We start from the raw sequence: 17,094 nt of genomic DNA on the forward strand, positions 1-17,094 counted from the left end.
GCGTAGTTGGCCACCTTAATGCCGAGAGCCCCCGCCGAATAAACCTTGCGGCCCATGACATCAATCTTCCTGCCCTCCTTGTCCTGCGGGGAGGAATGCACCTTCCTGGCCTTCGACGAGGATGAGACCACCACCGAGTTCGGACGCGGGTGGGTGAATAAGAATTCGGCCCCTGCCTCCTGGACCCTGTACATATGGTCCAGCCGTTTGGAAGAGACCGGTGTCGAAGAAGGCTTCTTCCAAGGTTCCTTGATGGCCTGAAGGATCACCTTGGTGACCGGCAGGGCCACTGCAGTGGACGTGTTGCGTTGCATGATGTCAAACACGTTGTCATCCACTACAGGCTCCGGCTGAGTTACAGGCAGTTTGAGGGTAGCAGCAATTCGCCTCACGAGGTCTCCGTAAGACTTAAGATCCTCCGACGGCGAAATCGGGAGATCTTCCGCCGTTTGGGGGCCCGGTGAGGGTTCCAACTCCTGCTCTTCAGTTTCCGACTCCGACGAAGAGGAGTCTCGCTGGGTAGAGTGCTCCGAGAACATCGGGGTCGATTCTCGAGGTGGAAGCTGAGTCAGCGGTGGTCTTAGCGGGGTCTCGATCGGAACCAGCTGACGGTCTGGGGGAACCGAAACCGATGCCGACGCCTTTCGGGATCGATGTGAAACCCTCGACATCGAAGAAAACTCCGACGCTTGCTCCCAGTCTGGATAGTCGTCGGGGTACCAACGAACGGATTCGTATCTGGAGTAGGGAGGCTGCCACCTGCGCTGTTCCCATGGTGGTATCGGGAAGCGCTGGAGAATGGGAAATCGCTCTCGCCTCTGTCGGGGCTTGAACGGCGGGTCTACGACCGGTGCCGAAGCATCCACCTCCGACGCCGAATCACTGATCGACCGCCGACGGGAGCCGGAAGATGAGGACCGTTGTGTGAGGTCGATCTCAGGCTCGTGCTCTGACGCCGACAGCCGACGGACTGATGGACTCCGAATCGGAGAGACCCGCGCCGACTTTGACGGTTTTGTCGAAGTCGGTGCATCGCCCGACGGGGAAGGAGTGCGGGGTCGCTTGCGCTTCTCCTTCGACTTCGCCTTCGCCTTCTTAGGAGCTCGGGTCCCCGAGTCCTCTCGGCGTTTCTCAGCGGGCGTACTCGAACCCTCGTGGGAACGGTTTGTAGCGCCACGCTCCTCCGGCAGATCCAAAGTCAATATCGGAGCGGCATCGGCCGATGCGAGCTCCTGTGCCGGGGTGTCGGTCGACTTCGGTGCCGATGACTCCATCGGTCGATGAGGCCGAAGCGCCGATTCAGTCAGTGCCGCCGATAATCGAGCCGCGCGGTTCTTTCTAGTCTGTTTAGAGAACCGAAGGCAATGCGGACACGACTCTACCCTGTGCGTTTCTCCAAGGCACAGCAGGCAAAGGGAATGGCCGTCCGGAGGGGCGATCTTCTTGCCGCAAGCACGACAGCGCTTGAAAAACCCCCAGCGACTTTCCATAAGCAGCCGCCCGAGAAAAAACTCTCAGTTAAAAACGACTGAGAGAAAAGTGGGGGAAAGCGAAAGCGGAGCGCCCCAAGGGGCAAGGCCGCCAGACAAACGGAAAAAAACGCTTTTTTTTTTTTTTTTTTTTACTAAACACTATCTAACTATCTAACTATACACTATGACTAACTAAGGAACTATCTACACAGCGAAACGGGCAAAAAAACAAGAGAAGGAAAAATCTCACCGACCGGGGAAGCAGAAAGTGAACCTCTCTAGCGCGGCGGTCAGAAAGGAACTGGCGGGATTGTCGCGCGGGCGCTGGTGGGCATGCGCAGTGGGTCGCGTGCGCATGCTCACTGGCGCCGAGCGCGAAAAAATCCCGGGCTTTTTCAGTTACCGATTCGGGGATCGGCGCAGGCGCACTATCCCATGAGTGTGAAGCACAGAGACCACGAAGAAGATTCATTAATACTTATAATCTATAGCTTAACACACCAGTTTTATCCCTATGATGCATACTCTTCTCAAATGTAAAAAAATAAGGAAATGGATAATGAATCAGACCTATAAATAATCCTACTAGCCAACAGATCACTAAAGTGCATTTTACTGTCTTTACCTAAAAGCAAATGTCTTAAATGCAGGGCCGTAGCCAGAATTTAAAAAAAAAAATTAAATTCAGGAACCCCCTGAATTTTTAAAAAGAGCCCCCCACCTAAAAGATCCCCACACTATGCCCCCAACCGACCTTCCTTCTCCACTGCCCCGCCCCTGCCAGCCTCTGGGAGTTATTTAAAGACCCTGCTGACCAGCTGGGGTCTTTAAATTGCTCCTGAAAGCTGATGGCTGCTATTGCCACACCTCCTGAGTGATTTGAATGGCTGGGGAGGGAGGAAAAGGTGACAAAGGCCCTCCCAGCTGGTTGGGGGCCCTGAGTCGGGGGGGCGGAAGTTGGGGCATGGTCCCCCCCCCAATTCTGGAGTTGCATGACTGAACTCCAGATATATTATTAGGCCATAAAACGCAGATGTTGGGCATAAAAGTAGAAATATTGATCAGGGCTGTGGGTAGCTCTCCCATCTCCTGCTGGAAGTTTTAGGTGCCAGTAGGGAATAGAGGCAAATATAAGAAGGATACCTGGTTTTTTCCCTCCTTAAGAGGGCTTATAGTATGTTTTGGGTTTTTGGGGGTGCGCGGGTAGAGGTATTAGCCCTCATTTAGCTGACACTACAGCCCCAATATATATGAAGCCCCCAATGCCTTATAGAACATCCAGTTATGGAATTTCAGCATCAAGTATAACAGCCCCAACTGAGGCAAGCCATCCTCTAATAGCCTTGGGACTTTACTTGCAATACAAGTAAAGTATAACTCAATAACGTATGTGAAGTGCTTTGAATATTCAAAAGCAATACTCAAAGGAAGTATTCATATAATAAATTCCAATTGTTTTGTACAAATTCCTATATTCCTCTATACCACTGTTATGGGTTAAAGAACTCTAAACCTTTACAAAGAATAATCTTGAAATGTTCTCCAGCATCAATATATGATTAAGTGATCTCAGACTGTATTTTTAAACTGGATTTCCAGAAAACCTGGTGTAATGGACTAAAGCAGTTAGCCTAAGCAGAGAACAGCTTGCTCTGATTGGCTGAGCCGCAGATGGATACGAAATGTATCAATTTGCACGAAGGCTTGTGGGGGGGGGACGCCTCACAGTTTAGCTCAGTTTCAGTACTGAAGGAGTTCAGTTGTAACAAGCAACTGGGAAGGAGCTGAGAACAGCCTGTGAGCTGAGTTCCTTGAGACCGGACTGGATTTGAGTTTCTGACTGTGAGAGAGTTATTTGGAAGAAAGGGCAAAGACCAGGCTCTTTCTGTGAAGAAACTCTCTGAGCGGTAGCAAAAGGGAACAGAGGACTCTGCCGAGAAGATCTGTCAGCACTTCAGGGTAGACTCCTGGTTTAATTTAAGAACACACAACCACATTGAGGGAGAGACTAGATCCTTGTGGCTGAGAAGAAATCCCAGGAGACAGCCAGGGACACTAGTTGGGTGGGACTGAGACACACAGGATTGAGGGGCTTGTGAGATAGCACTCAAGGGTGTGAGTCCTGAAGTATCACTCTAAGGTCTGGGGTGTGCCTGTATGCTAATGTGTTTTGGGAAAATTCTAGCACAAGTCAGATTCTTGCTCTGTATTCTTGGTGCTTGTGGGGGGGCACAGTGGGAGGGCTTCTAGTGTCCTGATGGCGCCTGGTTTTTTGGCCATTGTGTGACACAGAGTGTTGGACTGGACGGGCCATTAGCCTTCTCTTATGTTCTTAGATTGTTTTCAGTGTGAAAGGCAAAGAGTGTGTGACCCTTTTATATTCTATAATCATTAGAGTGTTTCCTAGGGATAAGGAAGCACTTCCTGCCTGTTTAGTCTTGTTAGTTTTGTATATCTTCTGCCAGTTTTACATTTTATAACCCTTCAACCTGTTAACATCTCTGGGGATTAGAGATTGTTTGTTTTAGTTGAACACCTGCCTGCCAACTGATCTGTTAAATACCAATCAATTACTATTATTTCACTCCCTTCCTTGCCTTTTGTAAACTAATAAATATACTTTTTGGTTTTGTATTCGAAAATGTCTGGTGCTTAGTTATTTTCTGACAATTTTAGTTTGTGTGCCTGAGGTACTGGGTGAAGGGGACAGAAAAAATCAGTGGTCACTTCTCCACAAGCTGACCCTGCTGGTCTCTCACACCTGGCTATCAGCTTCAACCTTAAGAAACAGATAGGAGCCTGACAAACTTTTTTATATGTCCATGAGCTGTGTGTTTCTCACACATTTACCCCACCACCACACATACAATCACAAGAACTAACTAGCTGAAAACTTTAGTCACTTCTCCCACGGAACTGAACATGTATGAATTTGTGCTATGCAAGCTATGTTTCTCTAGAAGTATGTTTTACTACTGTTGTTTGGGGGAAAGCTGCTCTTAGAGAGACTGCTGCCCTAAATAGAGGAGTCAGGGCTCAGTGTCTTGAGTACTGGTAGAGGCAGAGAGAAGTAGCAAACATTTTTATGAGTGTCTGCAGATAGCTGCATCTGTCTCTGTAAATTTAGACGGCTGAGCTTAAGTGCATATATTTCTCAAACAAGTACCTTTTCACCTCCATATAAATTTACTGATACATACACAGGTAAACCTCTACAAGAAATAGAACTTGATACAGTTTTTCCTTTGTCACTCACAGCCTGTGAATTCTGCAATGCACAGGATAAGCAAGTGTTGTTTACTGCAAACTTTTTAAATTAGTAAAACTTTTGCTATGTAAGAACTAAATGGAGTAGCTACACTGATATTTCCCAGTCAGAAAGTGTAAAATAATCTGGCCCTCTTCTGATGTGATCAGGCATGGGTCTTCATCCAACTTATATGAAAAAGCCTAGCTTCAAGATCTTTTTAAAACATTAAATTCGTTACCTTTCAAAGTTTCCAGTAAGTTTTTGGCCACAAACCAACAGATGGCTTCAAAGAAAGGGAATTTGAAAAGATCTGGGGTTTTTAGCCTTTTTTCCATTTCATAACACCTAAATAAACAATTCAGAAGGATTATTTTATGCAATATTTGGTATGTCAAAAGTGTTCACCCAAACTATAACCAGAAGCAAAATGAAGCAGACCATGAAAAACCAGATACATTTAGACTCAAGCATAGTACAACCAAAATATGACAAAGTTAGACTAAACTTGACAAGTTTGGCCTTATTAGACTCAACTCTTGAATACAGTGCTATGAAGCTTTTCTTTATAAATCCAGCTTTACATAAAGCGTTAGCAGATTTTGCTGTAAGAGTATAGATAGATTAGATATATACACACACACCAACATTAATACTAAATTTAAAGGAATGTTATTGTTTACTTCAATCCCGTTATCAGGCTTAACAAATTTCAGTATCTTTTGAGGTTATCTCCCACATTATTGTATTTAATTCCAAAGGCAAAGATCTGAACAAAACATTTGTTTCAGGTTGGAGATTAATTTTGTAAAAGCTCATCAGTCACCAGAAAAAACAGCAAAGCCTCACTTTAACCTAATTTAAAACTATGAGATCAATTAAATGGCAGAAATGTTTAAACTTGTGGATAAGTTACACAGAACAGAGAAAGTTCCAAGACCAACCTGAGCTGCATGCCAATATTGAGGTTGTGCAAAAAATTTCCTCCAAAAGCCATACAGTCCTGAGATGTGAGCACCGCATGAATCCAGCCTGAAATGACAAGTGGAACCTGAATATCTCCACATGTTTTCATTAGACAGTAATCTGTACAGTATCATTATATTTTGTTGATTCAGAGGGCAGGATAATGACGCTACAGATCCAACACATTAATACAATGTGTATTTTAACTAGACTTGCCAGCTCCAAATACCTGGAGATTTGGGGGTGGAGCCTCAAAAGGATGTGCTTTGGAGCATAATGCCATAGAGTCCAACTTCCAAACTGGCCATTTTCTCCAGGTGATCTCTAGTCATCTGGAGATCAGTTGCAATAGAAGGGTATCTCCAGCCACCACTTGGAGATTGGGAACCCTAGTTTTAACAGCTACTAATCTTAGTGGTGAACAAAGACATTCCTACACTCTTGTGTCTCATTGTGGCACTCTGACACACAAACATACACAAAGAAAATATGCTTGGAAAGTGGCAACAGGAGACTCCTAATGCAGTTCCTCAAGATCTTTCTCAAACCTCAGTTCACCAGTGAGATATAAAATCCACCAGGGATCGGGCCTACTCAATAACGGCACCTTATTGGTGGAACCAGCTGCCGGAAGAGGTGCGGGCCCTGCGGGATCTAGGGCAATTCCGCAGGGCCTGCAAGACAGTCCTCTTCCGGCAGGCCTATGACATTAGCTGACAATGTAAAACATCTTGGATGGAACAAAATGTATCTATAGGCCGCCGGTTTTATTCTATCTTGTTTTTTACTAATTTATGGTTTAATTGTATTTTTAAATGTTTTAAACTGAAGTTGTTTTAATTATTATGTTGTAAGCCGCCCTGAGACACTTAGGTGAGAAGGGCGGGGTATAAATCTTAATATAAATAAATAAATAAATAAAGAACAAAGTATTATTTTTGCCTAACTCTGTCCAGAAATCAGAACATCCTTTAATTCACTGAATATTACTGAGATGTTATATTACTTCTACTACTCCAGCTGAAATATCCTTAGAATTTAGTATTTTTTTTAAAAAAAAATCTGCTCATTGAGCTAGATTAATTCCTTGCACTGTGTTTAAACAGTGCCCCTAGGAGCAATTATTAGCTGACATATACAGAATAATATTCAACCTATGAGAGACTCAGTTAAACTATAGAGTGGAGACAGATTCATAAACTCAAGCATTGTAACAAAAAAAAACAGAAATGGGAGGATGAATGCTCCTTACTGTGATTTTCCCTATGAAGCTTTGGGTTCCATTATGTCCCTTTTAACTCACGTCTAGACACTATACAAAGCTCTCTCCTGAAGAATGCATTTCCCAACTTCCTAAGAGGACAGCATACCACTCTTTACCAGTGCACTGGGACATATATTGGCTCCAAACAGCTTTTCAGGAACATTGCAAACAATAAAGTCCTTCAGTAATTTGATCCTACATACTATAAAGGCACATTTGGCCACAGTGCCTCTTGGTAGTGTATGCCATTCTCAAAGGAAGTCTAAACGGTGCAAGACACAAGTCCACAGTAGTAAATTTCTTCCCAATATATTTGTTAAATCCTAAGCATGAATATCAGATTTAAAAAAAATTAGGTGGCCAAGGTAATATAGGGCCAAAAATTATATTTTACTGTTGCACTGAAATAGACATACAAATGTAACGCACAATAATTTTCTTTATATATATTTTCTTATGCATATTAGTGTAACATGCAATGGAGCCAGGGCCAAAGCAACTACAATGGCAGGCGATCCATGACTGTGTCTCCAGGTTGGTGTGTTTGTTTTAAGAAACATCAATATCAACTGTGGGGGTTGGGGATTAACCTTGTGCTCCTTGCGCTGTTTTCCCTGCTGCTGATATACAACAAGGACACATAAATGATGAGGACCCACACCACCATGGCTGCCAGATGTACACTAAGAGCCATGGGAGCTCCAAGCATGGATTTCTCACCCTCTCATCTGTTAGCCTAAAACTAAGTGTCATCTTAAAACTAAGGTTAGGATTATATGCCTTACAATGTTTAATGAATAAACCAAGGACTGAGGGGAACACAAAACAACAAAATACGATGTGCAAATAATTTTACTGAACATGAGAAGAGTCTGTTGGATCAGACCAATGGTCTATCTAGTCCAGCATCCTGTTTCAGACAGCAGCCAAGCAATTGCTCTGAAGGACCAAACAAACAAGGTGTTGAAGCCGCAATCCTCCCCTTCTGCTGCATCTCAGCATTTAGTATTCAAAGGTTTGCTACCTCTGTAGATGGAGGCTCCCTTCAGTCACCATAGCTAGTAGCCACTGATGGACTTCTCCTTCCATATATCTAAATCTCCTTTTAAAGCTATGCTTGTGAGAATTAGTATCTCCCCTGGCACTGAATGCCACAGTTTAATTACTTGTTGAATAAAGAAGTTTCTTTTCTGTCTGTAACCTATTTCTCAACAATTTAATTGGATATCCCCGAGTTCTAGTATTTTGGAAAGGGGGGAAATGCTCTGTCTACTTCCTATTCCTCACTTAAACCTCCAGCATGTCTCCCCTTAGCCACCATTTTCTAGTGGCTAAAGGTAGACATGCTAGTTCTCCAACCTTTCCTCATAGAAAAGGTGTCCCAACTCTCTAATCATTTTATCTGCCCTCCTTTGTACTTTTGCCAGCTCTGCAATACCATACTGCACACAGTATTCCAAATGATTACAGCACCTCAGCTTTACAGGAGGGTATTACAATATAGGCCATTTTATTTTCATTCCCATCCCTAATAATTCCTAGCATGCAGTCTGCCTTTTTCACTGCTGTACACTGGGTTGCCATTTTCTTAGAGCTTTCCACTACAACCCCCAAGATCTCTTTCAGTCAGTTCAGAATCCATCAGCATATGCCTTGAAATCAGAATTTGTTATTTCAATATGCATTGTCTTACAATTATTCACATTCATTTGATATTTCGTTGCCAAGTCACCCAATTTAGAGAGATCCACTTAGAGCTCTTCATCATCCGAAATAATTTAATATTGTCTGCAAACTTGGCTACTATACTGCTCACCGCCCCCCCCCAAACTTTCCTCATACTCCTGTTTTCAAATCTTCCTTTTTACCTATATGAATCAAATATTAAAAGTCACAATCCTTCTCATAAATTGCTCTATAAAATAGGTTAACTTATTAGTGCAATTTTTAAAAATAAAAAGTTCATTTTTTCAAGATTTCTAAAAACTAATTAACAACAAATTCAGCATACCAATAAGCATGATTGTTCATATGGGAAAGCATTTTACCTGTTGGAACAAACAAAGTATGTCCTTGCTTCACAACACATTTGTAACACTTGTCAACTTTATCTCCAAAGTAAACTTCACTCTGGGTGACAGATGAACTCCATGCTTCATAGATTGCCAAATTTTCATTGGTAGGTTTGATTAAGTAGAAGATTTTCTCACCCTGTACATAAAAATAATCACATGAGGTGCTGTGTACCTTTGCGCTCATCAGCTCTTAATGTCAAATGATAGTAGCATATAACACTATGCTATAAGTGATTCAGGTGTGCCATCCAGAAAAGGCAGCAAAACAGTCATAACAGCCTGTCATGATATTATAAAGTTATAATTTCCACCCCCCAATTTCAGATAACAAAAATGCTTCTCAAGGTCTCTAGTTATAATCAATTATAACAGGTCCTCTTTTTGCAGTTTAAACCAGTATATTTAATTGTATCTCCCTTCTGCTGAAATCTACAATCCCACACTGAAACCTGTCTTGACCAATTATTGTTTGATATAAATAAACTCTGAAACATTTTTAAAAACTTGAGGTTGTATACAAACTTTTAAATAATGCACAATTAGAAGAGTAATGGTAGGAATGATGAGAGGACGGTTTAACCAAAGCACTATACCTAGCTGAAGGCCAGTAACCCAAATCTCAACCATTAAATGAACTGCTTGCAGCAGCTAGCCTCTTACTTCCTACTACAAGTCAGTTTTTAAATATTGATTTTATTTGTTTGTGTGTATTAACAATTGATTTTATAACACTGTGCTGTGTGTACAGCAGGTTGAAAATATCACTTCATGAGAAGCAAACACGTCAGTCATACAACCACCATCTTACATGCGCATCTGCTATATGAGGTAATTGGAAACAAGATGTGCATTTAAGAGATTAGCAATATTTTCTTACCCAGAGAACATGATACCAGACAGAAGTGCCCCCAAAATCAATATGAAAGTCTGTGTAGCTATCCTGGACTCCCATCAGGCAGTACTTCTGAACAAAAGGTTTAGGAAAAACTGAGTCATCTGGCCAGTAATTTTCCACCCATGAGAGTTTTCTGGCAATTTCAGGAACTTCCACTAATTCTGACATCCTTAAAATACAAAGAAATGCAAGAGTAAATAAGACCATCACCACACAAGGCAAGGCATCAAGATGCTGCAAGTCCCTCTGTCATAGCAATATTCTGATCCACATTACTGACTACAGTAGAATAGCTTTAGCAGAACTATATTATGAACTGAAAGTATGTATTTTTTTCAAATACTATAGTATGAATTTTACTACCCTTGCTAAATGTCATGGTATATCAAAAGTCAACATGGATTGAAATCAGATTTAAATCTAGCTTCAGATTTGCACTTCATATATTTTACACTATTTTCATACAAACACCCCACAAATATGATGGGATCCAGAACAGTATAAGCACCATTTCACTTCTACAATGGGATTTTCCTATTGCTTCTCTCCTACTGAATGTTCCTCGCCTAGGGATCCAGGCCAAGATCAAGTAGGAGACTCACATGCAGGAGGGCTACTGCATCACCAACACTGCACTAGCATTAGCTGAACCTCAATTGTTTATAAACACAAGAGTTTGGGGTGAATGCTAAAGCATCACCTGACATGATGATGATCATGTCACTTCTAGCATGAGGATGACACTGATTCCTGCCCCCTCATTTCCCCCTCACTGTTCAGTTGAGTGATGGACAAAGCAGGAGGCCTACCAAACCTGCCCCACACAAAACTACTCTTGAGAGTGGGAGATCCTTTTAAAGGTATGGACTGTGGCTTGACAGGCTGCTGGAGGAACGAACTCATTAAGCCCCCACCGATCAAGGGCTTTCTGCTCACTCAAGAATTCTTTTGGATTCTGACAAGTGGTTTTTTCATTACAGCATATGGACTTGCCAGTTTGGTGTAGTGGTTAAGTGTGCGGACTCTTATCTGGGAAAATCGGGTTTGATTCCCCACTCCTCCACTTGCAGCTGCTGGAATGGCCTTGGGTCAGCCATAGCTCTTGCAGATGTTGTCCTTGAAAAGGCAGCTGCTGTAAGAACTCTCTCAGCCCCACCTACCTCACAAGATGTCTGTTGTGGGGGGGTGGCGGCGAAGGTAAAGGAGATTGTGATTGTGATTGCTCTGGGACTCTGAGATCCAGAGTATAGGGCGGGGATATAAATCCAATATCTTCTTTTCAATATTCAGAACTTTTTAGAAACATGGCCCAAAAAAACTTTATTGTGTTTTACAATGAAACTGGAAATATTCATGTTGCTTGGCTGGATAGTAAGAGTTAAACATTCATTACAAAATGAACAAACTACAAAGCTTAAGTGTTTAGAATACACAAAACAAGATGAGATCACTGAGGTGAGTTTGATGGATTATTCTTGCTGAAATACAGGAAAGAGCTCCCTGGTGCTCCCTCCCAAGGCCTGCAATGAGTTGCCACTCCCTACTACAAAACCTATAATAAAATGCCTGATCTGAAATCTCATTAATGGTGGCTGAAAAAGCAAACTGTTTTCCCATGGCAACTTCTCTTTCTAGAAATCAGGGTTGCCAACTCTGGCCTGTGAAATTCCTGGAGATTTGGTGGTCATGGCTGTGGAAGAGGAGGAATTTCACCTAGAATCTATGTTACGCCATGGATTCTGCCTTCTGAAGCTGCCATTATTCCGGATGAACATGTCTTTGTAGCTTGGAGATCATCTGTAATTCTGGGAGAAACCCAGATTGCACCAGGAGGTTGCCAGTCCCACTAGAAAGGGATGCAGAGGTGGTGCAGTAAAATCCTTACTCCAAACAAAACTATTGTAAGGTATTCCAAACAAAATCTTAAACACTTGTATTACTGCAAGGAGCTCTACGACGCAGAGCAGTAAGCTGCAGTTCTGCAGTCCAAGCTCTGTTCATGACCTGAGTTCGATCCCGGCAGAAGCTGGGTTCAAGTAGCTGGCTCAAGGTTGACTCAGCCTTCCAAGGTTGGTAAAATGAGTACCCAGCTTGCTGGGGGGTAATGTGTAGATGACTGGGGAAGGCAATGGCAAACCACCCCATAAAAAGTCTACCAAGAAAACATGATGTGATGTCACCCCATGGGTCAGTAACAACTCGGTGCTTGCACAGGGGACTACCCTTTACCTTTTTATTACTTCAATAAATTACTACATTTGGTTTTTACCACCAAACTGCTAAATGCTAGCAACCAAACCAATTTTCCAACTTAATAGTGAAGCAATTACACTGCTTTATTTACTATCTTCTCTATAAAGTGCTTCCTTATTACAAGATTCCCAAACTGGTATATAAAAACTGTATACTCACTTTGTGTCTGAAAATTCAAGGCTGATCACATTTAATACTTTTGGTCTTTCAGGGTTCATAAAATACTTAACATAATTATGGAGCTTCATTTTACTGTCTGCCTGTCTTGCCACATCAATAACATCTATCACTTTATCACCACCTGTAAAACCAAAACATGCTTACGTTTTCACACAGAAAAGGAACATCAGAAACTTTAAGGGAAAGTCATTCAGGATTTTGGCAAGACTCTAAAGCTGCTAGTGTTTATAGAACACTAGAAGATAAAGAAAGATAAGAAACACCCTCTACCAGAGAGAAGAAATCTAATAATGTATTCTATTTGTTTCTCATGGCAGAAGGGATTTTAAAAGAATTCATGAGGCTTCAAGGTCACAGAAACGTGAAGATTGTCCCCTAAATACCCAAACACAAACTGTTCAGTCTAAGATGTAGTTATTATAACTTTACATCTGGAGTAGTCTCCCAAATTCTGATGAGATTACTCTGAGGAAGACATTTAACTCTACAACTTTTCTATCTTTAAGACTACAGTTGAAATGTGTAGAGAATTCAGCTTAGATGTGATGTCAGAGAATTCTTGGACAAAAAATAATGGATAAACTTCAAAGTATGTATCATCCTTCTCAATAATTTTACCCCTTGTACTAAGTGGAACACTGTAACCACAGATGACAGTCTACAAGGATAGCTGTGTGGCAGTGACCAAGAGCTGACAAGTAAGCACAATGCACATTCTATTCCCAAAGCAGTTTTAAAGAGGTTAAGCCTCCATTAATGACATCACACATTTCCTTGGGTAGATTCATCTCACACTATGGTCTTAAAATGTTTCAGGAGACTACTAGTTTATTTAGTGAATCTATTTTTATTTGTACTTTCTATTTCTATTTATACTATAGACCGTACCTACGTATCGTTCCACATCCAGAACAGAGAAAGTAGGGGGAGGAAGTCTCAGACCTAAGCCATCTAATTTGGAAACCATAATGGGAACATCAAATCCATGTTTCTCCAGGTATCTTTGCGTTAGCTGGCTGCCATGCATTTTCAAAATTATGTCATCAGCACTAGAACAGAACACACAGATTTAAAAATTAAACAACCAAATTTAGAGCAAGTTTAGTAATATTGCAAATTTAGAGCAAGTTTAGTAATCCTGACAAAAATAAGTGATCCCTAATAAAAGCAGTGATTTCAACTGTTTCAAATATTCAAATTATTTAGACTAGGAGAAACTTGTTATTGAAACCTAAGCTTATTCCCTAGATTACTACAGTATATGTCTAATTAATTTGTATATTTTAAGTATGTTCTGTTAAAATGACTATAAAACCTGACACAGTAATCCTAGTTCTCTGAAGCAGGTAAAATTTTGTGGTGTTAGTGCTTCTTTAGCATTATCTGAAGTCTTGTCCCAAAAAAGCCACCCAACAGCCCACAGTTCCTAATGACATAAAACTTAGAGAATAAAGAATTGTGATCTGAAGCAGCTAGACAAATCAAAGAGTAAGAAACTCTTTCAGAATAACTATGAAATAACCTGCCTCCTGAAACTTTTTTCTCAACCTCAACAAAATCAACATAATCTCATAGACTATAATTCAAATTACACATAAAAATTATGCTTCATACTTCCTAAAGCCCAGAAAACCTTTAACAGTACCAATAAACCCACAGTTAAAACAGGCAGAGTGCTTCATATTGTTTCTGAAATCCTCTTCAGAATTTGTTCAGCAGTAATTGGACATAATTAACTAAACTCCTAAGAACTCCCCACCCCCGCCAGTGGCGCATCTCTTACCTTGGGAATGAACGAGCTCGTAGCTGTTTTACAAATGTTCGTGTTCCAGCTTGAACTGGTTTGGTACCATCATCAAATTCAGTATAGTCATGCCTGTGCCAGTTCCTTCTCTTTTTCACTAGAGAATTATAATATGAATTTGCTATTAAAATTATCCCATTTGAACCCTGCCCCTCTACCAAACTATTGTAATCTATTGGAATGGGAATGCTGAGGTGTGACTGCCTCAGTGGCAATTTCCTGGAGGGCCTCAGAGGAAAACAATACTATAAATCTCTTTTAAGCTTTATTTTGACGGAATCCTGTTTGTATTCTTGCTTCTGTGTGTGTGCGTGTGTGTGTGTGTGTGTGTGTATGTGTGTGTGTGGGCATCTCCCAGATGGGCCCTGGGCTAGATGGGAATCCACCTGCAATCCTCCTTGGAAGCACAGAGGTGACTCATGCTCCTTCACTGCCTGTAGCACTGTTGCCTGGTGTCAATGCTGCTGAGCTGAAGACTGTCAGGTCTACAGATGGCAATGCAAAGAGTTTTGCGGGTGGGGCCTGGGGAAGGGGAGCATCGCAAATGCCATAACATCACCTCCAGGTGATGACCCAGAAGTACTGTTAGAGCAACCACAACTTTGTCTCACCCCACATTTTTTCTCCCACTATTCAGTGAAGGCAGGAGTTTGCCCACTATGGGGAGGGATATGGTAAGACTATTTGAGCCAATGCAAGTACAGAGGCATATGCTTCATTGTACAGTCCATCTTGAAGCTTTGTAGCGGCAGCATAACTGGAAAGGTGAGCACTTCTCTCATACTATGTCCCACAGCTTGGAATTGCAAAGAGCTGAGCTGGCTCCACCTCACCCTATACACTTACTTATCCCACCCACCCACCTCAAAAAATTCTGCGCAGAAACCCAATTTGTATGAGTCTTGTTTCTGAAACAATGCTTACTAAAGCTACCACTGAAATTTGTTTCTGAAAATTAGTCAAGTATGTGCTAACAAATTATTAGTAATTTCATATGGACATTCACAGCCTACCAAGGACCAACAAACATACGATGTAGACAGTGTCATAAATGGCTCCCAGTGACTGCTGTCTCCACAGGAACCTCACCATGTATACTGGGGCATGTCCTCTATACCACTGCAAATCTTTGCGGAAACAAAAGTAGCAGCAGCACGCAAACAGCTTGCTGGGTGGAGGCAGCTGCCACAGGGAGCCATTTAAAGCAGCCTCCGTATGGTATGCATTTTATGTATACCAACGTTTAGTGAGTGAGTGTATGCGCACACAAAATGATGCATATCATTCTTTCCATGTGCATACACCTGTTTCTACAAGCTCAATGACCGCTTTGGAAAGCAGCCAATAGCATCTGACAGTTATTAAGGTAGGCAGCTGTACTACAAAAGATGTGACACAAAGCCTCTGATGTAAATGAACTCCTTTTAAGGACAAATTGGTATGTTTGTTAAAAGGCTAGTGTTACCTAGAAGTCATTATATTCTTACAAATTGCATTTTCAAAGGCAGAGATTATTCTATCCAAAGTGTTCAATATTTATTCTAAAAAGAAGCTAGCTGGATTTAACAAGGGAAATATAAAATAAACAAAGCCCCATTTCAACTTTAATACACAGGTGGAATGGGATACAATAAAGAACTATTTTGTTATTCTGTAAAGCCCAATTAGACTGAATGTACCCCCACACCACACCTTACAGATGGCATCCAATGAACCTTACCCTCCAATCCATATGTGTGAAAGGGAATTGTTGCAAATGACATATTAGCCTCTAACTATAACCTCTAACCTCTAAGTCAAGAAAATGAATTTGCTATCTATTCAACATTATGATGTAGTGGTACCTTAAAAGTAATATTGTTCAGTGAATTTAATCACTTTAGTGTTAAATATTATTTAAGATTCTAAAAAAATTAAGGTAAAATGCAATTCCAAATGTAATCCCTCTTTAATATTTGGTAACAGTGCTTCACATTTTAGAAGCGACTGGATTAATTCAAGATCATATGGGTAATGGCAGGGCACAAATACACAAATTAAGCTCCACCAACAAGATACATAGTCTCAGAACACATCCACCCTCATCTGTCTCTATGAGAAAAGACAAGAAAATAGACTAATTCAGGACTTACTTAATCTTGGACTAAGGGCTTTTCAGTACTATAATTTTGTACAATTAGATTGACCTGATGATCTCCCCCCTCTGAGCACAGTACCACAGATAATGATATGCAGGGTGGTCTGCTCTGGTTTATGGCAGTGGAAAGGCATCCCTTCCCTTCCTAGGGTGTTACATTCCTATTACCATGCTACTTACATAGACACATGCCAGAGAAACTGACTTTCAGTGTCCACCTGCCAAATGGATCTGGTATCCTACAGCCTGATTCACAGACTTTAAAGAGGCACATTAAAAAGCAATGAATTGTTCTCAGGAACAATGAGGCAAGACCTCAGGTGGAATCCTAATCAAGAAAGGTGAGGATTATAATCCCTGCCTGTGGAAAGGAAATAAACTCCAATTCACTAAGACTTAAGGGAAAAGAAATGAAAAATCTTCTTTAAATTTTACACTCTTGGTCTCTCTTTTTAAGAAAGATGAGGAAAAGAAGAGGTAACAAAGGCAGTTCACTTGGGCACAGTCCTATCTCCCTACATACAGAAGCCACCTTAGGGATAAGGGGAATACTTCTGGCTCCCTCTACTTAATATACCGTATTTTTCGCTCCATAAGACGCACCTGAGCATTAGACGCACCTAGTTTTTAGAGCCGTTTGTGTGAATTTAGAGGCATTTGTGTGAATTTTTTGCAGTATTCGCTCCTTAAGACGCACACACTTTTCCCTCCACTTTTTTTGGGGGGAAAAGTGAGTCTTATGGTGCAAAAAATACTGTAATTGTTCTAATCTATCTTTACAGCCCAGGATTTTGTAATTCA

The 17,094-nt window shown here is 41.5% G+C and overlaps 2 protein-coding genes across 2 annotated transcripts in view; both read right to left on the minus strand.

Annotated features, from left to right (window-relative positions):
- DENND2A (DENN domain containing 2A) overlaps positions 1-17,094 on the minus strand; it is a 367,380-nt gene that overhangs the window by 42,020 nt on the left and 308,266 nt on the right. The gene's annotated exons all lie outside the window — the stretch shown is intronic.
- KDM7A (lysine demethylase 7A) overlaps positions 1-17,094 on the minus strand; it is a 91,494-nt gene that overhangs the window by 40,023 nt on the left and 34,377 nt on the right. The window contains exons 3-9 of the mRNA XM_060245670.1: positions 14,136-14,253; positions 13,241-13,401; positions 12,332-12,473; positions 9,902-10,088; positions 8,998-9,160; positions 5,664-5,751; positions 4,961-5,067 (exon numbers count right to left, since the gene is read on the minus strand). Of these exons, the coding sequence (XP_060101653.1) occupies positions 4,961-5,067; positions 5,664-5,751; positions 8,998-9,160; positions 9,902-10,088; positions 12,332-12,473; positions 13,241-13,401; positions 14,136-14,253 (966 nt within the window). The remainder of the gene's footprint in view (positions 1-4,960; positions 5,068-5,663; positions 5,752-8,997; positions 9,161-9,901; positions 10,089-12,331; positions 12,474-13,240; positions 13,402-14,135; positions 14,254-17,094) is intronic.

The sequence above is a fragment of the Heteronotia binoei genome, chromosome 8 (assembly GCF_032191835.1).
Source record: "Heteronotia binoei isolate CCM8104 ecotype False Entrance Well chromosome 8, APGP_CSIRO_Hbin_v1, whole genome shotgun sequence".
Taxonomy (NCBI): domain Eukaryota; kingdom Metazoa; phylum Chordata; class Lepidosauria; order Squamata; family Gekkonidae; genus Heteronotia; species Heteronotia binoei.